The sequence below is a fragment of the Serinus canaria genome, chromosome 3 (assembly GCF_022539315.1).
Source record: "Serinus canaria isolate serCan28SL12 chromosome 3, serCan2020, whole genome shotgun sequence".
NCBI lineage: Eukaryota > Metazoa > Chordata > Aves > Passeriformes > Fringillidae > Serinus > Serinus canaria.
The window spans coordinates 55,807,194-55,835,006 of NC_066316.1; the positions used below are offsets into that span (position 1 = coordinate 55,807,194).

The 27,813-nt window shown below is 39.6% G+C and overlaps 1 protein-coding gene and 1 long non-coding RNA gene across 3 annotated transcripts in view; one reads left to right on the forward strand and one right to left on the reverse strand.

The window, feature by feature from the left end:
- The first annotated feature begins 3,841 nt into the window (after window positions 1-3,841).
- On the forward strand, window positions 3,842-16,499 carry LOC127059479 (uncharacterized). 2 transcript variants are annotated; one of them, XR_007777388.1, is made up of 4 exons: window positions 3,842-4,383; window positions 14,009-14,149; window positions 14,749-14,824; window positions 15,003-16,499. It is a non-coding gene; the product is annotated as an uncharacterized LOC127059479 (long non-coding RNA). The 2 variants fall into 2 exon arrangements; XR_007777389.1 differs by having other exon boundaries at window positions 15,007-16,499.
- Window positions 16,500-24,974: 8,475 nt separating this feature from the next.
- The window catches only part of ARMT1 (acidic residue methyltransferase 1), a 47,641-nt gene continuing 44,802 nt past the window's right edge, over window positions 24,975-27,813 (reverse strand). Inside the window, exon 15 of the mRNA XM_050971868.1 lies at window positions 24,975-26,849. Coding sequence (XP_050827825.1) covers window positions 26,652-26,849 — 198 coding nt within the window. The 3' untranslated portion in view covers window positions 24,975-26,651. The remainder of the gene's footprint in view (window positions 26,850-27,813) is intronic.

Here is a 27,813-nt window from a genome sequence, read left to right on the forward strand (position 1 = left end):
CTGAAAGGGAAAGGTTATTCAAGTCACAGGAACCCAAGTACTTCCTTCTTTGCTCCTGCTTAAGATGCTGTATTTTCAGTAAACACACTCTTGAGAAAAATCTACAAAACCCCTAAACTGAACAGAGAAACTAGAAAGATTAATAAAACAAGGATCTTCTGTCCTGTTCTAAATCCTCTTTTGCAGAACACTTCGACAGAAACTGTCAGTAAATTCATCCTTAAAAGCACTCAATATTTAAATACGTATTTTAAACTTTTTTAAAATTAAAAATTAAGGAAAAAATCTGCACACCACTGTTTATAAAACAGGATATAAGAAAATTACTGCATTTGGTTTTAACATAACTTTAAAAAAAAAAAGGACAAAAAATATTACCACCTTCTTGTTTTCAGATTCCCTAAAAATAACAAAGAACAATTATTTTGAGACTTCAAACAAATAAAAAGGAACATACTGACAAATTTACAAGGACATGCAAACTGATTTCTAAATTTGTGGGACTGGTATTTTTGAACTGGCATGAAGAAATGAATGCTTCTTTAACACACAAGCCAAGAACATTCCTTGAATCTTGTACCCTAAGAGATCACTGCTGATGGAAAATGAAAAATTCCTTGTTCTTTATTTGGAGTTCTCTGAAATAAAGGTGAAATGGAGGGGGAAAAACAATGTATTAAGCTCATTAAATACTAATAAGGTAATTCACTCTGCATGAACATAATGGCCACCTTGCTCAGAGTTTGTTATGCATTTCTATCCACACAGCCATCCCATCAGGCTGCTGAGGGATAAACTGATCCAAGGAAGTCCAGCTCGGGCAAACTGAATCAACAGCACCACTGACAAACTTACTTTTACGTAAGGACTCTGTCAGAGAGAGTGAATCCTTCAATGGCACTTCACTTACACAATAAAGCTGCCCTTTTACATAAATCTTCCTAAAATTCAGTTACCTATTTTTTCACCACTAACCCTGCACAAAATTGTCTGAAGGCTTCTCAGAAACACAGGTAAGTGAGCTCTGCAAGATGGTTAAGAGTGCAGCCACAAGCCCAGCAAGAGAAAGAGAGAGGAAGAGAAAGAATAAAGCAGAAAGACTGGCTGATGTAGAGCCCTAACTAGCCAGCCTTGCTGCTCCTTGGCTGCCAAAAAAGCCAGGTGAGCCTCATCAGCACCAGCTGCAAGATCTTCCTCCAGCAATAGCCTTGGCCCAGTCAGGTATTCCCTCCCCTGCCAGAGGCTGTGGCAGCCACTCTGCCTTTGAAGGGCTCTGGTGCTGGCAGAAGAAGTGGTAGCACTCACTTGCAGGTCTGCACTGAAATCTGTGGCTAAATTCTAACTTAAAGGTAGGAAAAGCCTAAAACTCAAGCTTACAGGAAATATCAGGAGAAAAAGAAAATAGAAAAGATAAAATTGAACTGTTAAAGGAACCCTTGTGTGACCTTACCTGTTAGAGTTCAGGGAGGCTGCAGCTACTGGGACATAATATCAGAGGTTCTGGTTTATTTATCTGGACAAACTATTACTTCACATGTCAGTAAGGTTTCTAGTCTTATGATCTAACTCACACAGAATTCAGAAATGCTGTCTTTGCAATCTTAATTAGTGTAGTAATAATAGGCTCTTTCTCCAATTCTGCCATATTTCTATGTGAATACTTCCATATTTCTATGTCAGAGGGGCCAAAGAAAACCAAGATGTGTTCACCTAAGCAGGCACTGTCAGGTGATGTAATTCTGTCCTTATGCCCTGTTTTCATTTCCTTCAAGCATATTTCTTACCTTAAAACAAAATCTTCAGTCTTCTGTGTTCCCAATCTTTGGATGTTTGTCCCCCAAAATTGTCATCCCACAAGACTGCCAATCCTATATATCCAAAATTCCTCTCTTGTTTCAGAAAAGGTATGACCTAGGGTTTCTTGTGGGTTTAGTGTGGGGGATATTTTTTTGGGAGGGGAGGGCGTCTCTTTTTTTTTTTTTACCTCTTGGGCAAAGTTTTATAAATGATCAGTGCAGTTGTGAAGAAGAGATGCTCATCTTTAAGAGAAGAACATAATGTAATCACATGACTTTGCCCTTTTTCTAATTATCAAAGTTCCCATACTGTGTAAACCACAAGGAAAGCCTGAGGCAGCTGGTTGCAAGGCATACTCCCCAAGTCTGACACTTGCCAGAAGTTCCATCTTCCTTCCAGTTCCTCCACATCTGTTCTCCACAGCCACACCTCAAGGTCATGTCTGGTTCTAAGCCCCTCACTTCCAGAAAGATGTGGAGGTGCTGGAGCAAGTCCTGAGAAGGGCATTGGAGCTGGTGAAAGATGTGGAACACAAGTGTAATGAGAAGCAGCTGTGAGAGCTGGGGTTGTTTAACCTGGAGAAAAGGAGCCTCAGGTGAGAACTCTACACTACCTGAAAGGAGATTGTAGCCAGGTGCATGGTCAGTCTGTTCTCCCAAGAAAGGAGTGATAGGACAAGAGGAAATGGCCTTAAGTTCCATCAGGGTAGGTTTAAATTGGATATTAGGAAAAATGTCTTCACTGAAGAAGCATTGGAACAGGCTGCCCAGGGAAGTGGTGAGTCCCTATCCCTGGAAGCATTTTAAAAATACATAGATCTGGCTCTTAGGGATGTGGTTTAGTGGTGGACTGGAGTGTGCTGGGTTAATGATTGAACTCAAAGGTCTTTTCCTACTTAAATGATTTTATGATCCTACCCTCATGGCAAGGAAGATAGTCCTCTTGAACCTCTGATGCCCAAACACAGAAGTTTTGTCTTCTAATTCCTGGACTGTGCAGACAGTGATTCTGCACTTGCTTGCTGTCACATTTGGGCTAACATCCCAGAGGCTGGACATTTTAAGACAGATCACAAAGCGCAGTAGCAGAGAGCTATTCTGGATTTCACTGGGAACAAGGACTTACTGCTGCATGGGTGTGAAGCCCTCAGTGGGGAGAAAACACAAAATATGAGCTGCTTGAAAATGTGCTGCGTGTGCAGTACCATCTAATGAAAGAGTCTGAATAAACTTGGAGATTAATTTAAATTTACTTAATTCTTTTTATTAATTTCAATTTTACTTAAAGAGGTTAATTTTAATTAGTGATTCAGCATTGAACTGCATACAAGCAAAGCTGAAAACTAGGCCTGAGCAATAGGAAGGATTAGAGTTTTCTCCCCTGTGCCAAAAAAATAGTAAGGGTGACACAGGAACAAGGAAGAGGAAAAGGAAGAAGAATGAAAGCGATGAAAAGAATTCTGTTTACTTTAAGCTAATGGCCAAACATCTGTGAGAAATGCAACAGGATTTTAGACTAAGCGGAAAGGGGAATGATCTGAAATAGAAAAAACCGGTGCTTGTTCTGCACTCCTCCCTTTCCTTCCACTCTTCCCAGGAGTACTAGAAAATAGTAACAAAGAGGAAATAATTAATTGCATGCAGAGGGAAGTGCAGAGAAGTGCAAAAAAAGTTAAGATCTTAGGGAAAAGCATACGGATTGTTGCCAGATTTAAGAACATTTACTTTTGCTTGTTTTCCAAATGTAATTGCAGGTGATAAAATTGATAATTAGGAAGAAAAGAACAACCTAGAGAAAAAGCAGAGTGCAACGCTTGCATAACTGATAATGACAAAGAATTTCCAAATCCATTATTCATTTAGGATAAGATGAAACAACACCTCTTAGAGATAAAGACTTGATAGATTACACCCTAGGGCACTATTTGAGGCAGCCAAAGAAATCTTTGGCTTGCTAATCTAGCAACAGAGCAGTTGCAAAAGACACTTGGCACTTCTTGGCACTTCCTATAAAATTTCCACAGTGATCCGGACACTTTGCAAGGATCTGATCACACCAATTAATCAGAGGTGGGGAAGTAAAAATCTCAGAGGACAACATTTGCAGAGGATTTAAAGGTTGGTCATCAAGCATATTTGGATCACTTTTCAGATGTTATTCCTGAAGGCCAGTGCAAAGGTATCTAGGAATGTAGGTCAACTATAGTTGAAGACAGGGCTTTATCCCATCAAATCATGACGGAAAATGTCCAAGCCACCCTGCATGATTTCTGTCACCAGCCATACTTGAGCACCTGGTTTTAGAGAGTCCAGGATCCTGGGCAAGCTTGCTCTTCAGCTCACCCATCTGAACAGCATGGATTTCCTACGTGTGCTTCTGGCCTTTTAGCCACAGCCCCTGGGATAATGACCCCTACCAGCAAGGCAGCTCAAACTGCAGAAACCGGGCTCATCGATCCATCCTAAGGCTCACACTGGATCTCAGCTTCCTCAAGAGCACAGGACCACACTTTTTTCCCACAACACTACAGATGTTTTTGTTCTCTGGCTCTGCAATTAGAAAGAAAAGCCTGCAGGAGAGCAGGAGGTAAGTGGAATTGTACATCTGTACATAAGTGCCGACAACGAACCCCATAGCAAATTCTGAGCATTATCTTATAGAGGAAAGCTGCCAATCTTTTAAAAAATTTATTAGTATTTAGGGAGATACTGGAAGAAAGGAGAAAAATAAGTAAATGGAATTTTTTCCAAGAAAAAAAGAATAGAAAAAATGCAAGAGGGTATTTCTGGTGATCTTCCTGTAAATTTATCTTCATTGTTAAACAACAAATGGAACAAATGCTAAAAAATTATTTACTGGCTAGCAATAGGTTTATGTGAATCAAAGAGTATTAAATTATAGAAGAAAAAGCTTGCCAGAAATCCATGTCCCTTTCCAAAAAAACAATTATCAAATTAGTGAAAGAAGTGAATTACCATGTGACAGTAAGAAGAGAACTAGATTTCTTATAAAATCATTTCTTAAAAATTAATTCCAGCTGGCCTGGATAGCAACGTTGCCAAATTCAGTGAAGTTATCTATAGTTACATTGCTATGACCATTTAACATTTGCAAAGAACAGAGAATTCGATAATAATATAATAAGGTAAGTTTTAAGACATGTCTGACTTAATATCCACGAGACAGAAGAGACAGCATGCTTGTTTGCTTATTGCAGTAATGCCCTCCAACTCTAGTAAAAAAAAAAAAGTCTTTAAGCCCTGTGTCAATGGACATAAGTAAATCAAACACTGCCTGATGATATTCCTCCTTGGACCCCATGAGCCATGCCCTAACTTCTTGACATACTAACCTCTTGCTGGAAAAAGTCTGTTTAACTGTCCAGTCACCTTCCATTCCTCTTTAGCTGATAGATAATTCAGGCCAGCTTGTCCATGGTTACCACTGACTCACTATGAACTCGGTCAGTGTTCCCAGTAGTAAACAATAGGGGAGGAAAAGAAAAAAGGAAAAGAAGCAAAAACCAGGACAGGATCCCATACAACATCTAGAGGGGACAGTGTGTGCCTGACAGCACTGGCTGCACCCTGCATAGGGTGCCCTGGCACCTGGAGGGATGGCAGGAGGGAAGGGCCAGCCACTGAGGTACCAGGGGAATACCTTGTGGAGAGTCCATCTTTTGGACCAGCTGAAAATCCATGCTACTGTGACTCCTTTCAGAAATCAGCTAGCCCAAGGATTGCTAAATCAGGAGGTGGACAGTAAAGAGGTGCTTTCACTGAGGGGTCTGAGCTGCCTTCCCTACAGCTCCAGCCCTGCTCTGCTGATGAGCTGTGAGGTTTTGAGGGGAATGATTTGATCTTTTGAAATGCATAGCAACAAACTGAAAAAATGCTGCGTGGACTTCTACAGTGGGGCAATATTCTCTTAAAGGCTTGGGGACATGGAGGCATTATATGAATTTGGGGGAACCATTTTTGTCATAAAGATATTGACAAGGAGAATTCCCCATTGGAAGACAAAAAAAAAAAAAAAAGAAAAAATACTTTAAAACAATCAAACTTATGGAAAATATGCCATCTGAAGTAGCTTTTCATCTGTTTACTTTATGTTTTGTTCACAAAAGTACCACATTACACATAACAAAAAAATTCTGGGAGGACTGAAAAACAGGGAGGATTAAAACACAGCTTGCACTGAAGTCTGAAGAGCAACTTTGCTGTTTCTAGTAACTTGAGTTCTAAATTAGAAAGCTTCCACAACCTCCATATAATGATGATCAATCTTCTTCTTATCTGATTGCCAAAGAATAGCCATCCTGAACTCTGCCTTTTGTCCTGAATTTAAAAATAAACTCTTTTCCACAAATTCTGTCCAAACATTCTACCTTGTGCTGTATGGCAAGCCCAATCTGTTAGTCCTTTATGCTAGACAGAAAAGAAGGCTGATCCTCTGAATGATTTACTGCCCTCTCTGAGTTTTCACTGATACAAAAATTACTTTGTCTGTATCTTTTCAAAGAATGTTTGTGTGCAACTCCTCCATGCCCATGAACAAGCTTAAGGAGTGCAGACAAATGCTTTAAAGTGCTATCTGTTTTCCAAGGTCTGAAGCACAGATGTCTCTTTTTGGTAATGCTGCGTGCCATTGACCTTACTGCAGATTTGATGTCTTCCACTGGCGCACCAGCCAGGCGTGATTTGTTAGGTAAGGGGGTTGGATTTTGTGAGGGCTTTTTTTAGAAGCTTGTTTCAACTTCCAGCCTTCATTTAGAGTTTATCTTTATGTTGTTTTGCTTTTCAACAAGTAATTTATACACAAAGGTATAGACACTTGTCAGATTATAAAGGATCTTAATAGTAAAGAAGGAGATCGTAAAGTAATATCTCTTCAGTTTTCAGTCTTTCAAAAATTTTTTACTCAATTAGCATCTTTCATTTTCTTGCCCTTCCTTCCCCCTTCCCTTCCTTTGTCGTTGTATCCATACTTTGCAAAGAAAATTTGGAAGAATAGAATAGAACTTACCTGTATGAAATGTATATCACAGCTACACCTAATTCTGAAATGCTGTCCTTTGTTTGAATAACGCTTGCACAGAATAGAATGGCTAGGTTTTATCCTCTTCAGTTTCTCCTGATTTTTAGAGTATACTTTCTGTAACTTCTTAAATCACAATTAATGAAGGAGAGTCCTGTTCTGCTGAATCATAATGGTATTTTATATATTTGATTTCATTCTGTGCACTCATAAATTGCTCAAACACATTCCCCCATGAATACATCCTTAAAGAAATAGTGTTCAGAGGCAGGGAGATAGTTTTTTTTCCCCTGAGAGGAGAAATACTAGCTTTCAAACTCTGCTGAAAAGGCAACACTCTTAGGGAACTGCCTTGGTTTCTGGTAGCATGACAGCATTGGTGCTGGTCCATTGGTGCAGGCAGGTGCACAGACTAGGCAATTCTTCTAGAGCTGAACAGAAGCAAGTGCTCAGGGAACAAGTACCTACGGTATTTCTGAGGACTTTATTGTGCTCCTGCTCTTCGCCCTCAGAGTATTTTGTGGAATGGATCTGGTTTGTCCATTTACTGACCCTGATTTATCCATTTACTAACCATGTTCATAATATTTTTGGCAAACTTATTCACATGTGCTTAAACATATGTAAACTACCACACGTATAAATTAGCCCCAACACACTTTAACATTTACTTGCTGCATGACTGTTGCATTGAAAACAAACCCATCTTCTTCTTGTTTTGAAGCTGGCTCTGTTATCTTTAATGTACTGAAAGAATATAAACTGTTAACATCATGCATAACTTTGAAGATTTCTATCAAACACCCCCTAATTCATCTCTTTTTAGTGTGATGAGTCTTAACCTTTTAAACTGTTCCCCATTTAATCTCCGTATATGAACAAAACTCAGAAATCTGTCACTTAAGAGACACTGCTAACAAAAGTCCTCCTTGCAACTGCATAATTTTGTGTTAACAAAATTACTGTTTAAAAAAATATTATTTTTTTAATACTCAAACCCATGTGTTCTTCTATTTGGGGCAGATATTATTTTCTATGTTTTATAGTAATTTCACATTATAGAAAGATTATAGAATATAATCAAATGCACAAACACAAGAGAAATAATTTTTGACTAGGCAGCAAATGCATCACATGTATCCACAGAAGCTATTGATTGCTATATTGGTCACTGATGGGTCCTCAGATGAAGAATTAACTTAATCCATTCCCAAGAAAAAATTAAATCAGAATGCAGAGAACTGTAACAGTACTAGAGGATTTAAACAGAAAAGGTGATAAAAAGATAAAAAAAGACCAGGCTAATTGGGTTGCTTTTCTCTGAAGTGAAGACTGGGAGCAGATATGACAGTGATCTTACAAAAAGTAATAGAGCTCTATAAAAGGATTCTAATCAACAGCTTACAGTGTCCACCATAAGGAACAAAATTCAAAAATACTAAGGCTGGATATTACAAAGAGTTATCTAACAGTCAGAGAAAAGAAATACCAAAATAGCCAAAAGAGTTCTGGAATCTCAGCTCCTCTGAGGGCTTTTAGTATCTTCTAGGGTGGCATGCTCGATCCTTTCCCAGTCTATGAAGATAAAAAAGCAGTCTTCTAAAATCCCTGTCAGCTCTGCACTTCTGTGGCTCCTTATTGATGTAATGTAACATGTGGCTTTAATGGGACACAGCTGCCTAAAAGCATTTTATGAGTTCTGGTAGCTAGCCAAAGGAACAATATATGGACCTACAAACAGCAGGAATAGGACACAAGAGCTATTGTTTGTAGTCATATGGTTTCATTTGTATGTTACTTGGTTGGAAAAAGTTAAATCTTGTCTATTCACTTCTTGCTGATTCTGTCTGTTTAAGGCATGCAAAGTGGGGAAGTAACAGAATCAAAGCTCTTATTCGGAATTCCAAATTTCCAAATTGCTAAGTACAGCTAGGGGCTATTGGCACAGAGCAAACAGAATTTGTTCTTGGGAACAGGCATAATCACAACTTTGTTCCAATTAAAAGATATTTTCCCATTGTTGTCTCTCCCTTCTTACTATTAAAATAGCCGTGACCTAATGGGAATTAAAGCTTGAGTTTATTCTCCAAAAATACAACCATCCACTATGTAAATTATAAAATCACACACCTTCCACCTGCTTGTGGCAGAATTTGCTCTGATTTCGGGAGGTGAAGTATGTGGGCCCTCTGTTGCATCTGATGAAAGGAGGGCTCATCATTAAAGGCTTCTCATGGCAGCTCTGCCCTGGTGAGTGTGAACAAGGCTGACTCTAGGCAGTAACAGATGACAGCCCAAAGACATCACATTGCTGAACTTTATTTTGACAGTGTAACTTTATTCCTGATGTGCACATCTCATTTTAGTGCCACAAATAACTAGGGAAAAGGGGTGGGTCCTAAACAGCAAATTAAACCCTTTCCATTGAGCAGACAACCTGAGACCATTCCTAACAGGTGCCTAATTTAGGTGCTCACCTTCTCTGGGCACAAGCTGATAGCATCTGGTAAAGAATATTGGAATACATGAGGGGTTTGTTCTGTCAGGGAGCTCATTTACTGCTTATTAAGCAGGCAAAATCTTCAAACAGAAACAAACTTGCAAAAGATTAGATACACAAAACACTTAGTTCTTCCAAGCAGATTCAAAAGTAAAATAAAGCCATATGCACACCTGCCAGTATTGTGACAGGGAGAAAAAGCACCATATTTTAATGCAGATAATTTTAATTAAATACCGATCTTTTGGTGAAAAAACACCCATCAGAGTTCATGGCAGTAATTCAAATTCATGTGGAAGATATACAAAGCCTTTACACACCCTCAGGTAGTGCCTAGATGTACAGTTTAGTGACCCCTGTCTTCATCCTTGGGTCCTGATCCAGTATCATCAGCTCTGCATGAATTATGACGATATTTTTGGACTATCTTGTGGAGAAAACCAAGTAATTTCCTCCAAGAATTAGAAGAACATTAGAAGAACAGAGTTGTAAACTTGGGCATTCAAAGTAAAGGAACATCACATTTTCGCCTAGTTATCATTATTGTTTCTATTTGTGGATTTCCATTGCCGCCACTTTCCTGCATACACTTTAACACAGGTTTCATTTTCCTCTTGGTTCCAACAGAATAGCTCAGGTTTAAAAATTATTTATTTCATAATCTGTTCTAAAATATTGCATACTGTTTAGCTCAGGGGGACCTTGTGCCAGCTAGTGTAATATATTTATCAAAATCCTTTGCTATTAAAATAACTGTGACATGAACTTTCACAGGCTGTTCAATCCCCTATTTCGTGCATGTGTTAGGCAAAGGGAAACATTTTCTGGATGTAAATAAGCAAGGACAGGATTAAGGTTGCAAGGGAAGGGATATTTTGTCTCTGGAATCCACTCATTCTGAGTTTTTGGCATTGCAGAATTGCAAAAACACTTAGAACAGGTGTTGTGTACAGTTGTTTTGGTCTGAAAAACAAAGTAATATTCTTTCAGTTGTGTGCATTGTCCTGATCCATCCATTCCTGTGAATGACTGGAACCACCAAACCCACAAAACCGTCTTCTGTCCCTTCTCTTATTTTTTTCCTTTCTTAGACTGGTGCCTTCTTACACATAAGTCTTCCCACTTTGTCTTTCAGAGCTGATTTTAGTGTTTACTGCTTAGCTTTCTGATGGAAGTTCATCTTCTCATAGACACTACAGTGGAACTTTATTTTTTTTCCCTATTCCAGTCCCTCCTGCAGGAAACCCCTGCTTTGGCTGTATGGCCCACCAGCCTTGTTTCTTCTGTTCAAGGTTGGTAAAATAACCTCTGGCTATGCCTCAACTCCCTTCCTCATTTTTTGCCCTGATCTCTTTGTCCACTTGAACAAACCATTAAATCCTGGTTGGTTTTACCCAGCAGAGTAACCCAAACACTGTTTTCACTGCCCCATAGGCCCCCAGTCCCTGTATTCTCTGGTCTTCTACAGCTAGATCCCTTGTCCTAGTCTCTTGCTTGTTCCCTGGACCAAGGTCTCCTCTGTTATTATTTTAAATTTTATAATTTTTATATAATAATTTTGTAAAGCATTGGCAATGAAGAGAAAGAGCCCCTGATCTTTGCAATGGTGTCCAGGGCCAGCGTAGCCAGCAACAGTTTGAGAACTTCAGTTACAGGAGACATCTGCTCAGCCTGAACTGTCCCAGCCTGGGCACACAGAGATAAACCATAGGGAATAAGGCTGAAAACATCCAGCAAGCATGAGCATATTGGAATTACGTGTTCTTTAAGCAGCTTACAGCCTTGCCAGATTTGGTCTGATTTCACGGAGATAAAAGCTGTCCTTTAGCCAATAGCCACTTCTCTTCCAAGTGTCAAGTCTCCACTCAGAAAACACAGATGCACTCAGGCAAGAAAGGAGAGCCAAACAGGCTCAAACATTGAAAATACCTTTGACAGCCCACACAGTACACGTGAAAAAATCCATTAGGGTCCTCATTTTCTACATTAATACATATCCTACACTGACTCTCCTCACACTAATGAGATCATGAAATCATGACCTGCAGATCGAGGATCACACAGCTACATTTAGAGTTCCACAAAGAGGAGATTATCCTCGCTGTGCAAAACAATTTCTCTAGCCTTATTAAAAGAAACCCCAAACCTGGGGAACTTTTTTTGATTCATTTCCACGTGAAGCACTTCAGCACGCCAGTACAAGAAGTCAGATTTCAACTCAGACAGTTATAGTTTGGCTACATTATAATCATCTGAAAACAAAGTCTGTAATGGGAAGTGTCAGACAACTTTAATAGGTGGGGCTGATACAGCCACCTTATCAGAGGGAAGCACACAACACATGCAGGGAGACCAGCCATAAAATAACCTCCTTCCCGTTATTGCCCTGCAGGTCCAGCAGCTCTCACACTTCAAGCCACTCGAATTTTGGCAGCCCTGTGACTAACAGCCAGGAGCACAATTTCAAGCTGATGATAAAACACGGACCTCTCAAAACAACTCATAACGGCTTTTCCAGCTTGTCATTTTCAATGGGTGAAATGAGCAGGAGTTGTACACTTGCTGCTACACTACATGTTCCAAGTTATCAGTACTTTCTGGAAATTTCTCCAAATGTACACCTGTAGCTGATAGTTTCCCATATAGTCAATAACCCCAGTGAATGCAGACAAGAGTTATTGTGCATTACCAAGGGTAAGGTTATCTCACAGGTACCTCCCCAGCCCGGTGCACAATGTAAAACACTGCTCTGGTGACAATGGGTATTTCTGCATTTCTGCAACGTGGAACTTCACAGGGAGCTGTATACTAAGTATTTTACTTGGAGTACAGTAGATAAGCTGTCATTTCTGCTTTGGGAAAAGGGCATCCCACATCTTACTGATTATTGCTCCAAAAGCCAATTCTCCCAAAAGCAGGCTGAGACAGAGTCCTGCTCTCATAGTCTAGAACACAAAAATGCACAACAGGTGTAACACAGAAAAACCTACATTGACTTACTGTACATGTAAATAGAGACATGCAATTAAGTCACAACAGATATAAATCAAAACAGAAACAAACAAACAAAAAAAAATTAATTACCTACTTTGACAGATTCATACCTGCAGTCTTCTCATTCTAAAGGAAAAAGCCAGGAGAGAGAATATTCAAATTTCTTGTCCATTTGGGTGGCTTCTTTGCACATGTTCCTGAATTTTCAGCTGTGATGAGATCCGCTCATTGGCAGTCACCAAGAGGCTGATATGACCATGAAATGAGGAAACACAGGGAATGAAAAATAAGGTACTAGCACCACCGTTTGCTGAGGGCTGGGAAAACTAGCAAAAACTTTCAGAGCCCAAGTAGACCTGTTTCTATAGTACTAGCTGCTTTTAACTCACTTACCGTTGCTGCTGTTGGAGATGCTTGATCAAAACATGCTTTCAGCATTAATTACTTGCCAGGAAAATCTTAATGAAATCCAGATGATTATTTTTATTCCCAGCACTATAAATCTTTATATGTAGAAACAGTTTGGAACAAGGGGTTATTTTAGCAACTTGAGTTAAACAAAGATATACTTGAGAGCTAGCCATACATTGAAAGGGAACATAAAGTGACTGGCCAAGGTGGGCTGAGACAGTTTAGCACAATTTCTTTCCCCCTTGAAAACACATATTTTATTGTTGCTTCTTTTCATCCCAACACTAAGAAATATGGGGCTTCTGCAAAGTGACCCTGGAAAGGATGAGCTCCTCTCAGAAGGGCCAGCGTGGCCCTTCCCCACTGTCACATGGTGTTTCCATTTTTGAAGCCTCCTGTTTCCTGAAGGAATTTAAGTTTGCTTCAAAGAAAGAGGAGGTCTGTGAAGCAGAAAGGAGCACAAATCTTATTTAAGCAATTTAAAGGAGCACAGTTTGATTTTAAAATATACTGGTTAAGAAACAGATTTCAACACCTGCACTGCAAAGTGTAAATGAGATTCAGATAGACTTTTAAAATCTAATTTTCTCTGGCTTCTCTGCTGTCTGCTAGCTTAATTTTGCTTCTCTTGATGTAGATGATACAAATGGCAACAATCAAATGAATTCATAAAAATTGATGTATTACACTTTCCATAGTTTCAAGGAAAAAGTGCTGTGGAGCAGAAATCCTTCAATGTGCAACGAAAATAGTTCTACAATTACTATTTTTTATAGATTTAATAGTAACATTTCTATTGCACTTACATGTTGATAAACTTTTGTGTTATCAAGACATTACTGTCGGGCCAAATGACCTAACGTGTGTCCCTTTTACAAAGTTCTTAGAGTGGTGTGTTTAATTCCTTACTGTGGTTTGTTCCTCCTTTTTGAAATATAAGAAGAAATAGATTTAGTTCAGTGAAAAACAAAGAGCAAGAAATAGCTATTCCATCCCATCAGGATGGTGTCTGATATCTGCTCAATGCAAGGTAAGTTCAGAAGGGGGTGAAGAAGAAAAGCTTAAGTGTACCTTCCTCTTTTTTTAACTCTTTCTTGAAAACTTTTTAGGCTAGGCTCACCACTCCAAGCTTATGATTGAAAATCTGTAGTTTAGTGCAACAACCATCATCTTAAGCATTCTTGCTCAGAATGAAATCAGAAATCAGGCTAAAAAATCGCATCATAAGGAGCTTCTGTGCCCTTACTGGTTTTCCTTTCTCACTTCCAGATATTTTGGAGAGGCTGTGTATTCCTGAACCTCTGGGATTGGTGAGGGAGATATACTTGCAGTTGGAAAGATGTGTAAATCAGAGGGAGCTACTTCTAGAGGGATCATGGTGAACAAGCCCTTCCTTCACAGCCACTTGGGGTGAAGTGTCTTCATGGGACAGAAATCAGGGTGCCAACATTCAACTTCTCTACCCATACCCTTCTGGTGACACTAAGGAGAAAGGTAGGAAAGGAAGAATGATGGCACAAACCCCCAGAGGTTTGTCAGACAGTGGAAAGCTGGGGGAGAGCAAGACAAGCATGCTCCAGGCACATTGGAAGAAAGAGGTTGATGTGATGGCTAAAACTGGAGGCATCAGGCTCCCACATACTGCCACCTTGATTCATTTCAAACCACTTCAGAGAAGTCAGCATCTCCTTAGTAAGCCTGTTGCTTGACACACACACGTCTCAGTGCCCCACAAATGTCCACAAGTACTGCTAATATTTGCTTACCTGCTCCTCTAGCACTCACAGCACAGTGGCACTGTATAAACTGGGGGGGAAATGCCCTCTTGCTTATATGACAACCTATGGGTGTCAATTCCTTCTCTTTGGTAGTGCTGACACTAGTGATGATTCTGCTCAAACAAGCACATAAACCAGAAATAGTTCTGCTTGTCTCCAGCTTAATAAGGGAACAGAAGTACACAATAACAACAGGGATTGAACAAACAACAATAAATTTTTTTTTTCTAGGTTCTGAAACTGGCACCATCTGAGCAGCAGAAGAATTAGCAGCCATTTTCAGTAATCACTTATTTACTGGAATCATGTAAGCAGATATAGTCAGCATTATGATTCAGGATTTCTGTGCAGCGCTTGCACACAGCATTTATGTAATTTATTCTGTAACAAGCTATTCCCATCTCTATAAGGAAATTATTATTTCCTACATACAAGTCAGAGTAAATCTTAATTCCTTTAAGCTTTCTTTTTTTTTTTTTTGAAAGGTAGAACACGGATGTAAAAAAAATATCATCCTTATGAAAGAAGTGACTGCAGACAACAGACACCAGAACTGAGGCAAGTGAGAGGACAAAAGAGATAAGTGGGTAAGACACCTGCAGCTTAGCAGGGGGAGCAGCTTCCCTCTTTCAAATAAAAAAGGTACATGTGTGGTACTTTTGAAAGGAAAAAAGGATGTTAAAAGACTAAGTGCATAATTTACCTATTAAGACAGAACGTCTAATTTGCATTACAGTTTTACTGCCAGATGTGAGTTCCTGAAATTTCTACAAAACCAAAAGGTAACTACACCTCGAAATGCTATTTGTTCCCTGGCATGAGGAATGCTGCAACACTCAAAATGCTCCCTCTGGGCAGACATGGCAGGGAGAGATTTAGATCTGTGTGGTGATGCAACTATTCAGGCTGACTCCAAAATTAAACGTGTCCAGCCGATGGTCATGCAGGCAACCACATTTAGAGGATGACATCTTTTTTAACTCTTTTCTTAGGAGGGATATAAACAAGACTGCAATAAGTAAATCAACTCCTAACCAAAAACATAAGGGAATTTCTTTGCAGTAACTGATAAACTTTTCCTGTGCAAACTTCTTTGCATAGGGAAGTTACTCTACAAGTTTCTGTGATGCCCAATCCCAGCCCTTTCCTTTGGTGAGCATCAGCCACACGAGAGCACCAGTCAGCCCCACTGCCAGGTACCACAGGTCAGCACTCTACAGAGAGTAAAACCTGCTTAAAATATTTTCATAGTTAGGTAATTTGAAAATAGGTGAGCAACAGTTAAAGTTTTATTCTACTATCTAAAATGTGAATCTCTACACAAAATAATTGTCTATCTTAGGAATAGTGGCTGTATTCCTCTTTTCCACCCCTGACAGTTTAATTTAGCCAGTTTACTTCTTGGGAAGAGTTGTATTACTAAAATAAAAGTAAACAACATTTTGAAGGACTTAAAACATATAATTCTATTTAAACTAAGTTTGTGTTGTCAAGATACCCAAAGAAATCCCAATGAGCAAGGAGTATAATTAAGGCAGTTGATAGCATTATTTCCACCATAAATTTTCATTTAAAGTTTTGTAGTTGATGCAGAACAGATGCATCTATGAAAATAGTGTACTTTTCCTTCTAAACAACAAATGAACTTCTGACTGCCCAGGTCACTTAGTTTGTGTACTGACAGACTGGGTTTTCGGTAGTTGACCTTTATCAGATTGGCTGACTGACAGCAATTTGGTCGGTCATTCTGTTAAAGGCAAATGTGTATTTCTTTGCCCCAGAATAAAAATGTGAATTGGTTAATAGAATATCAAGCCCTATTTCTGTTCTGTACTTTTCTGTTGTTGTATTGTTGTTTGGCTTGAGTACCTTTATCCTGCTATTTAGCTAAATCACTAGCAATAAAATGAAAGAAAATTTAAATCAATAACTGTGTTCAGAAAAATTGTACTAAAGCTATAAATAGAATGAGTTGCTTCCAACAGGGACTAAAGCTTGCAGAGTACTTAAAGAAAATTTCTACTCCATTAATAACTCGGCTGTTCTTATAAATGGCCACATTTTCTTAGCATAAGGAAGAAGATTCCACAACAGGACTCTTTTTGATGCCTACATTGACACCTAACATAGTATAATGTTCTTAACAGGTCAAACTCACCTGGCCTTAACATGGCAAATTCTGATCCTCTTAGGATTGGATGTGATCAGCTCTTCAGGATGTTGCTTTCCAGAGGCTCTTGCACTGAGCAGGCAGCAACTGCTGGGTAACGGTGCTGGACTCGCTTCTTTGCATCTGACAGCTGACCTAAACCAAATCACATTGGAAAGGGCAACTGCTTGATCTGTCATGTGAAATAGGTTGATTCTTTAGCTCTGTGATAGTGACCAACTGATTGAATTAGTTTGTCAGCCTTTTGAAGCCCTGACAGAGCATCCTCATGGGTACTGACACAAGACTGTTCAGCAGCAGGCTCCACGTCCCGCTGTGTGACAGCAACAGCACTGGTGGCATTTTGCCTCCCAATTCTTTTGGCCATTCATGTTTACACAGTCAATATTTTCCCATCAGTTTTTCTGAATTTGCATTCTGTCACTGACAACTTCTGCCTGCTCCACAAATAAAAGCACTATGCTGACTTTTACCTGTCAGCTAGGGCGTTTTGGTTGCAAACTGCTGGAAATGTGTGCATCACGTCTCTGAAAACAAATCAGATAAGAGTTCTCAGGCTTTTTCCTACAAAGGCAACTCCTAAGTTATATTATGCACTGGCATTCGCCTTTCTTTATTATTTCTTACCTTCTTCTTCTTATCTTTCTCTGCTTCACCATAATGCTACACACTAGCCTAGCCAGTAAAATACAACATCTGCAGTAAGTACCCATTTTAATTTCCTGCTAGTATTTAGAAACAGACCAAAACATACAAGTGCGCATATAATGTAATTTGTTAAAAAAAACCTGCTCTTGAAAACTTAAGGCTTTTTTATTCTGCCTAGTTTGGACTACCTAGGCTTCTGAGAAGAGCAAAGAAGAAGTTAAATAAGAAATTCCACTGTAGCCAAAGTATTTAAATTTTTTATAGAATATAATTTCCTTAAATTTTAAATTGTCAGCCTTTTTTGTTGCTCTTTAAAAAGCCACAGTGTTACTCTGTTATGAATAAGGCTTTAAAAACAAAAGTAAATAAATACTTAACTGTAGCTTCTAACTGCAAAGATGAGGATAGAAACAGGATGGCAAAATAGTGCTATAGCTATTTATGTTGTTGAAAATATTACCAACCTTGGACAGATCTCTGATACATAACTATGTACTTCTGGATGGACAAAAGTCCCCCTGAAATCCATCTGTTCCAGTCTCTTTCTTGTAACAGGAGTGATCAGATTCTCTCCAGACTTGTGCACATATGATTGTCCCACTGATAGTCCTGTCAAACCTTGATCACAGGTACTGCCATGAGTTTGTCAGATTTCCCCAGCCTTATCTACCTTATTTCAGCAAATAAGCCCCTCCTTTTCTGCCTGTGTGTTGCTGACCTACCCATGTGCTCTTTACCAACCTTTTTTGCAAGCTGTTGCCATTGCTCTACTACTAGAGAAACAGGAATTGACACTTACTAAATGAATTGCCTCCAGTGGGGGGGATGAAGCACTACAAGGCACCACAATACCCAGAAAAGATGTCATTTGTTTCAAGCAGGCATTTTAGCTGGATTTCAAGAGTAATCAAACCCCATGTAATTGACCTTACATGTGAACTGCCAACAACTGAGGCAATGGCAAATATCAGTATGGCAAACATCACTTTATCTTACTTGATGAATGCACACCACAGACTCAGGACTGGGAGTTGTTACATGCTAGAAAACAAAGACTATCATGTATCTGGATGTGTATAAGGAACATACATCATAACTAGATGGAGACTTCAGTAATTTGGGTAATTCTTCTACAGCAGTTTGCAATCTGGTCCCGTTCCCTCACTGCACACCTCTGTGCCACCAGCATCCTGATCCCTCAGAACAATCATTCCCACTCCCTCACAGCACTTGGCTCCTGCTGGCTGATACTCTGGGGCTTTTGCAACTCTTCTTTCTTTATAGACATATTTTGGTGTGAAAGAGGTATCCTTTTCTTTAAATTGAAGCTGAAAGTTTTGCAAAATTTTTTTACATCTCCTCTTGTTTATCATGTGGAACTAAAACCAACATGCCCATCTGGAAAATTATAGTAAGCTTCCAGGAGAGGCAAACCCAAATATATATATGGTAATTAGAAGATCTGGGATTCTTATATTTTGACTATTCTTAATTATAATTTCAAAGTCCCCTGGTGTAAGTTATAACAGGTTGCTCCTGAAAAATCCGACACAGGGGAGTTTTCCCTTTGCTGTCACTTCCTGGTTTTATTTCTAATTTCTCTGAACCTATTAATACCAAAAAAGCACCCTATATTTATGATCATTTAGAACCATTTGTGGCAATGATATTCAGATATTTTACAAGGGAGTGTGAAAGCAATCTTAAAACCACTAAATGTGATTCCTTTGTGATTCCAACCCACTTTCTACATGGTCTATCAAACAGCCTGGAGTTTAAGTGATGGCATTCAAGCTGCAACTGAGCTGAAATGCCTTTTCCTTTAGCAACTGCTAAATTGGAGGGTTTAGTGTATTACAGGAAGATCCATACTTTGTCAGGAAATGCAGCTGAGAAATGAGCCCAGGAAAAGCAGGGAGGTATCAGGACCAGCTGCAGCACAGATGTGCAGCTCGGCACAAGGACAGAATGAGAGGATACAGTGATCCTTCTGCCTTCCACTTTATTGCATTTTTCAACAAGTTATTTCACTTCATAATGGGACTGTTGAGATGTCCCATCTCCTGCTGGCATGAATTGCTGGGAACATTTTGTACAGTTGATTCCATCCTACACTACCTTGCTCCCTCCCATTCTTCCCACTTTATCTGAAGATGAGAAATGCTAATTTCTCATGCTGCTCCTGGGTTTCCCCTTACTGCACCCAGCAGACTCAACCTCAGCCTCTTGCCCTTGGCTTCTCCCCTGTCCTCCATCCTTGTCTATGACCAGGAAGTTCTGAAATGCTCCCATCCTCAGCCTTTTTTGTTGCTCTATAGAAACCTACTGGCTTCCCAATCATCAGCTCTCCCAAACACTTGTTCCAAATGCTACTCACACTGTCTTTTTTTTTTTTTTTTTAATCTTACAGCATAGCTTTACTGTATCTTTCCCATTGAACTTCCTTTCTGTTCTCTTCCCTTCCCCATGCCATTACTAGCTCCTTCCTGAGTCTGTTCCTTTTCCTTCTGGCTTGGAGATGGTCCCCTCCTTCCAATCCTGTTTATTTTTAATGAAAAAAGCACTGGGAGAAATAAACTTTGTCAAACTTTGCTCTGGTCCAAAGCAAGCCAAGAGCACTTGCTACAAAGAAACTTAGATTTGAGTCTGGCCTGAATTGCTCCAAATTGCCACATTTTTGTTTATAGATATAGGCAAATTGTAGGTTTTCCATTACTCTTGTTCTTAGGAAGGGCTGAATCATTTTGGCTTGAATTTTCAAATAAATAAATTCTGCCATGTGGCAAGGAAAACTTCCCTCCTCCTGTAAACAAAAGCAAAGCATCATATTGCATTACAGGCAATGATACTACTTCTAGAGATACATGTAAAAACTGAACTTCCAAACCAGCCCAGTCAATAATTTCTTAGGAAAACCACAGAGAGAACATTTCTTGAGAAATACAACCTCTACTTTGACTAGGCCAGGAAGTCACTATAAAGACCTACAAAGTATTTAAACACACACCACTTAAGAATAAAAGAGCTGTTGAGAAAAACTGTTATCCTAACTGGGGGGATTTTGGATCTCTGTCACTTGCTGGTGCAGACATTGTCATGTGTGGACCTTCGTGAGACTGTGAAAGGAAACCTACCTGTCTTGATTCAAAAACCAGCTGGGCAGCAGTCTTCAGGCGCTTAGCCAGTCTTTCCTCCTTTTTTCCAGCTTCCTTTTTTCCCTCTACATCACCAGCAGATTTCCAAGGGCAACTAGCTCCTCTTGTTTCCATCCTGAAGTTCACCCACAAGTCAGGAGAAGTTTATAAAGCCTTGCAGTTAAGATTTATCACCAGAGGATTAGTCTGTGCAGCTCTGAACCCATGACATTATTTTCTGTTTAGATCATTAGTCTAAATCCCTGTCTGTTTACTGGTTGCTTTTTCAAATATTTATTCTTTTTGATTCCTACACTCTCCACGGCCTCATGTCTCGAGGTGTTGAAATGAAGAGTTCCTAATTGTAAATACGGAAAAATGTCTTCAGGCATGTTTTTATCCACTTGGATCAATACATTTCAGCTCCATGACTTTGTGAGGTGCATCTCAGACACCCTGTGTTCCCAGCTCCTTCCACAACCCCTCAGGCAGCCAAACGTCATCAGTACATGCTGAGATCCGGATCCCTGTGAGCTATATGAGTCATGCTGCTTCTCCACTCCTGCTGGACACACCCCAGTTCTGCTGTCTGTCCTCTGTTCCACTGTTCCCAATCCGTGTTTTCAAAGGTAGCCAGGACTACATACTGGTGTCATGTGCTGGAGTTAATGCCATGGAAGTGTAATTCTAAATGTCTCTAATACCAAACAATATCAAAAATAGTGAGCATCAATATTACTGTGATAATCTCAGCACTAGCCTAGCACTTTTCTGCACAACCTTGTTTGGACTGGTCCTTAAGGAAAGCTCTTAGGCACTTTTGCTCCATAATCTGCAGGATTCCATCCATCTACACTGATGTCCATAGTCCTTCTGCTATAAAAATCATTGCAGTCTGCTTCACAAGAATCTGCACCTGCCCTGGCTTGTCTGCTGCCATCATTTTACCCTCGTTTCTCGCAGCTCCACCTCCCCTGCGGATCCCGCAGTACATATCTGTCCCCTTGTGGCCGCATGCCTGACACAGCCCTGCTATTTCGTGGGATCCTTAAGCTAACCAAAACCTTTCAGCGCTTTCTCCCACCCACACAAACACGGACTGCCTGTCCCTGCCCTGGCAGCTCCAGAAAAATACTGAGAAGGGGTAGGAAGCATCTAAAAGGCACTGCAGTATTACACGAGAGATTCAGCTGTGTCTTGGTGTCTGCTGAATGCCACACGATGTGCAAAGATCACACCCTGGCTGAAGTGGCAGAGAGGCGGCTGCCAGGTCTGAGGCATGGGAAGTGGCAGCAGAGCAAAAGTGTGGAAAGATTTCTCCAGCAAACCTACACAACCTAGTTGATGCTGGGACTCCTTGCAAGGTGCAGATGTGAAACCTTGCTGGATGAAGAGCAGGGCTGAGCACAGAGACTTTGCTGCAGGCAAGTGATCTGGGAAAGATCCAGGTGAGAAAGGTGTGGTGAATGACAACAAATCCAATGCAGCACATAGAGACTAAGGAGAAAATGTCTTCAGATAAAGGTCTGAGAGTTCTTGCCAGTCATGTTTTTCTGCTAGTCCTGTTGGTTTCATCATGAGTCTCTGACCTCTAAGGGCAAGGAGTCAGCCAGAGTGGCTGACCATATCAATTCATACTGTTACTTTATAATTCATACTGCATATCTTTAAGTCGTTGCTGCAGTATGAAGGGTACACCGAGGAAATACTTTGAAATACTCAGTGAAATAATCTCAGTGCTAGAAATGCTCTTACTGTTCCTTACTGCACGCCAGCTTAAGCCCAAGCCATCAGTCAAAGGACAGTTTCCAGGCTGCAGGCAGTCCCTGCTGGGAGCAGAGGTGCCTCTTTGGTGTGCCCAGATTGACATTCCCGTTTGCAAGGCTCCCCCCGTGCCCTGCCACAGCCCCAGAGCTGCCGTGGCCCTGCTCTTCCTCGCAGTGCAAATGCCTGACCAGGAGGGGAAAGGGCTGAGTCAGCTCTGCTGGCATGTTGCTGCCAGCCCTGGGGAAGGTCTTCCAGCATTCCAGGGGTACCATCACGTGTTTGTTTTGTAATAAGAGCTCCCAGCGTTTTGTGGGCAAGATTCTTTTTTTTTTTTTTTTTTTTTTTTTTTCAGATTAAATTGCATTCGTTGGCCTGTTTAAAAACAGTATTAATAGAAAACTGAATGTTTTGTTTATAACCAAGCACTTGACCTCCCCACCCAATATTAATTAAAAAAAAAAAAAAAAAAAAAGAAAAGAAAAGAAAAGCCCAAACCATTTCACAAAAACACCAAATTATAACAAAAATTATAGAAGGTACACATAACCTGGGGCTGAAACTTATCCAGCCCCCAGTTTGGTGAGAATTCCTGCTCTCCAGTCCCATCTCTAGCATCACCAGAAGCCATCTGACACTTGGATTCTCTACCTGGAGCCTGTTTGGAGCCCACTGACTCACACTCTGCGGTTTTCTTTGTGTTGTTTCTCCTACTTATCCAAAGTGTAAGTAGTCACAGGGGAAAATATGAAATAACATCTCAACTGTTTTATTTGTTCCCTTCGGAAAAAAAGGGTTTTTCATTGTCTCTGGGTTCATTAGCTGACTTTAAAACTGACAGAAAAGTAAACTATTTTGTTCAAACACATTGTTATGTTTCATAGATTTTTTTTCTGGCTCAGTTATTCCTTAATAATTATGAGTGCAATCTAATAAACTCATCTGCCTTCCAGAAAAAAAAAATCTGAACGCTTCCACTTGAAAAGGATTATCTTTGAACATTCTTTCCAGTTTCTATTCTGGCAAGCTATCATTTTTTTATTTTCCACAAAGTTAACTAATTTTGTTTTGTATGCTTCAGTGATACAAGAAATCCCTTTTCTCTAATTTTCTAGAGAATTTCACTTCATTTTGCTTCATTCTTAGCCCTTTTTATTTTAGATGGTCAAGAGAAGAAGCCAGAACCTGTAGTCTTACAAAATACTTTTATTTAACATGAAAAATTTGGTAGAATTCATTAATTTTTCTCTCAAAATGTACCTGATTCCTCATCTGCTATTTTTTTAAATTAAAGTCCATCATGACTTGGGTCATTCATATTTCCTTTCTCCTGCACTATCATAATGTGCAAAATAATCCAGTAACAGAATTGCTGTAGGAAATTGTGCATGATGCATACATCCACTGAAAATGTGAAAAAGAAAGCAAACTGCTTTATACTGTAATAATAAACTACAGAGCAACAGAAGTCAAAGAGTAATTTAATGTCATCTGTCTTGATGCATCTTAATTTTAATTTAGCAAAGTACTTGAATACTTTTGCATTTAGTTTCTTTATGGAACCATGGTTCTATTACATTAATAACACATTTTTCTATCTGCTTTGTGATTTTATTTTCACTGTGTTTATAGCATGTAATAATTTCACTTTAATATCTACAATTGCAACATTTTGATTTGCTTTGTTTTGCCTTGACACTTAGTAAAGTTGTCTTCATTGGAGTTAGTTCAGCTGTTATTTGGAGGAAAAATTGTATTTCTGTAGCTGTACAGTTCTGTGAGTTAACATACATTACTTCTATTTCAGAATGCATTCTGTTGATAAATCAAGAATTTGATACACCTTACCACAATAAAAGAGTAATTATGAACAGATAGTAAACTCTTAATCCCACACCTTCTTTAACACAGACAAACCTAATAAAAATAACCTACAGGAAGAGGGGTGTCTGCTGACAAACTTTAATGCACACTTGTGACACTTGTCTTGTCATGAATGCATCTTGGTTTGAAAAAGAAGAAAACATTTGAAACAAATGTTCAAAACATTCATAAGCCTCTTCAAATTTTTCTCCCAAAAGAAAGACTGACTTCAATGCTGTATAGAACAAGCCTTAAAAAGAAATTTGAAAGTCAGTTTTTTCAGGGCTTACTTAAATTATATAGGTCAAAAATCACCTGAACTTTGTTCAAATAAAATTGATTCTTGTTTATTTATTTATTTATCTTTGGATGACTGGAGAAATATGTCAGTGCTCTTCCAATAGTAAAACAAATACATGGAATATTAGTAGTTAGATAACATACTCCTTTGTGAACATGGTGAGCATTAATACTTCAGAAAACACAGATCTGCTGGGTTAAAAAAAAAAGTCATTAGAAAACCTTTATTCCTTCTTCTGGCTTAACATGCAAACCACTAATGAAACTTTGCTGTCAACTTCATGGGAAAATCTGCCTCCCTAGCAATAATTACAGACCCATGCTGGTGGGTCTCTTCTGTGGGGCTGGAATTCCACTGCTGGTGCCAGGGCTGGTGACAGGGTGGCAGGGGATGAGGCTCCTGGGCCTGAGAGGAGACTTCAAGTCTCATTGCAGACATCAGGAAATTATTTTGCAATGCAACCTTACTTTATCTTTGTCGCTCTCAGAGACAATTTCTTAATGTAGTGAATGTATTATCTAGGCTGAATGGACCTGAATTTGTAATGCAATTTACTTAACTTTCAAAATACAGTAAATCATGTTTTGTATGATATTTATTAATGTAGATGAAGAAAATGGTTTTTGTTCTTTAAAAAAATAAATCAAAAAGAGTTCCAATAAAACCAACAAAACACAAAGTAAAACTACTTGTATCATCTCACAAGGCATTAGAAAATTATTGCATCCTTTTCCACCCTCTAAATCCCCAATCAACATATCATGCCCAAAAATTACATTTCATTCAGCCTTGAACACTTCCAGGGATGGAGCATCCACAACTTCTCTGTGCAACCTGTGCCTCACTACCCACACAAAAAAGAATTTTTTTCTCATATCTAATCTAAACCTCCTGCTCTCTTTCAGTTTGAAGTCATTCCCCCCAAAACAATGTTAAGTTACCAAAGAAAAAATTAAATTGCTTTTAATCCAGTTAGCCACAAGAGCAGAAGAATTTATGCAAGATTTATTTGTCTTCTCAAATGACTGATTTTACAAAAGCTTGAGTGTTCTTTTCTTTATTTTACAGCAAGTCAATGAGAAACAATTCTTTAGGAGCCAATGAAATAAAAACATGACTTGAGTCCCCAGCCAGATACCGAAATTACCATTCTTACTTGAAAAAGTGTCATTTTTCTTAAAATAGTGTGTTCAGTTTTTACTGAGTGGGTCATCATTTGCTGAGATACTGTAGAAAGCCCACAACTGGCCAAGACAGAAATAAGTAAGTCATCTTTACTGTTCTACACAACCATACAAAACATATCATGGGAAGAGAAAACTAAAGCCACAGAATCAAGTTTGAATGTGCTACTAAAACAGATTTTTTGTCTATGTTTCTTTTTAAAAAATCATGATGTTTAACAGCACTCAGAAAGCAGTTTTTACTACTATGAGGCAGTTTTGTACACCTCATCATCACTTCTCTGAAAATAAACACTTTACTACTTCAGCTATTTTCTGTAGTGAACAAGAATTCTAAAATAATTTTCCATTAACCCAGAAGAATTGCCACTGTGGATTAATTGCCCAAGGAATACAGCAGCTGGAAGCAAACTTTTCAAGACATCATGGCCAAGGCCAGCACTCAATTTTACCAAGTATATCTATATGAGGCACAAGACAAGACCCTGTGAGAATGCCTTCACTGCAAAAAATGAAATTTTTTGTTTTGTCATACAGGCAGACAAAAGAAACCTGCAGAAAAAAAAAAAAAAACAACTCTTGTTCAAAATTGACACAATCCTCTAACTTGCAGGCAATTGTCTCAAAGCTAAAGCCCTTATGTGTAAAAATGCAGAGATGTCCCAGGTGGCAAGAAGAGCAGCAGCAGAGCAACCCCTACTTGATTTCATCCTTGTCACCTAGAGGTAAGGCACAAGGAATGCCACTGAAGCAGGCATCCAGTACCTTCTCAAAACTGTGAGCTGACCTTGGGTGACCCATGACTTCCACGCCTCTGCACCGTAACTCGAGGGCATTGTTGATGTGTTGCCTGTCGTTTTCGTAACTGAAGTATTAAGCTGCCCAGGGATTCTCTGTTTGCCATCTCCAGGCTGCTGGCTTGACTCTACCCATTCCAACCAGTCTCTCTGTTGAAGTTCTTGGCCCTGGTTGGTATCTCTAGAGTAGGGAACAGAAATAGGGATCTGTTTTCTGTGGAGGTCCAGCAGGTAAGGAAGCAAACAGAAAATTTTACTTTGTTCCATCTCCGTTCAGTGAAGAAGCTGGACGTTTCTTTGCTGCTCCTCTGGGGTCCTTGCCATGTCTTTGAGGCAGACACAGGGGAAGAAGTGGTGCTGATGGGAGTGAATCAGCCCATCAAGGCGTGAAATGATTTCATAGTCAGGAAGAGCCAGGCTGGCAATGTCGAGGCCCAGCATCCGCGAGACCACCTCTCGGAAATCTGCCAGCTGCGAGGGCACACAGAGAGGAATAAATCACATAGGGAGCAAAGGAGATGTCAGGGAAAACATGGACATACAGGCACATGTACAAACACAAGCAATTGTGTTATCAGTGCTAGATATAGGCATTTCAGCTGTTGCTCAACACAGAGAGCAGAAGAGGACAGAAACAGTCCTTTGGGGCATGCATCTAATCACAAAACACAAACAGCTGAGATGTCAAATATCTCAAACACAGAACAGTTTTCAAGTGTTTCTTTAGTATCTTTCACAAGCATATCTTCCCTGCTGACTCAACTCCAAAAACTGAGGAAAACACACTTTTACTTGACCCAGATGACCAAAACTATACAAACTGGAAACTCTGGTGGGCGCTGCCCAGAGCAGAGGCTGTTGCTTGTCCTGAAGCACCACCTGCCACCTCCCCCTCTACCCTGCACTTTCTTGAGAAAAAAGAAAGGAGGAGGTTAGAAGAAAGGTGGAAGTTTTTGGCACATCCTGCGGTCTGACTTTGATTTGAATCAGGATGCAGCCCAAATTCAAGATGCAGCTTAAGAAAATGCTTTTCTTCTGTGCATAGCTGCTGAAAATGTCATAAGAATAGTATTTGGTAAAGTAATTAATTAAAGACAGCAGCTTTCTCTCTGCAGTTCCAAACAGATAGACATCCACAAGTGTCTGTCATCACTGCTGATTTACTCTTCTCAACTCACAACATGTATCATTATCAAACTTCAAGGCCTCTTGAACAGACAATAAATTACACAGCCAAAATGACAAATGCCTTAATACTCCTTATTAACACATAAAAGAGGAAAATGTTACTATTTGAGGAAATATGCTTTTCTTGCTCTCTATTTGAATGCCAAGATCCCCATTCCCAGGGGGAAAGATACTCAAAAGGCCACAAAATCATCAGAACCATGAAGAAACTGGACTCATGTTCTGATGTGGCAACATCTTCACTCCA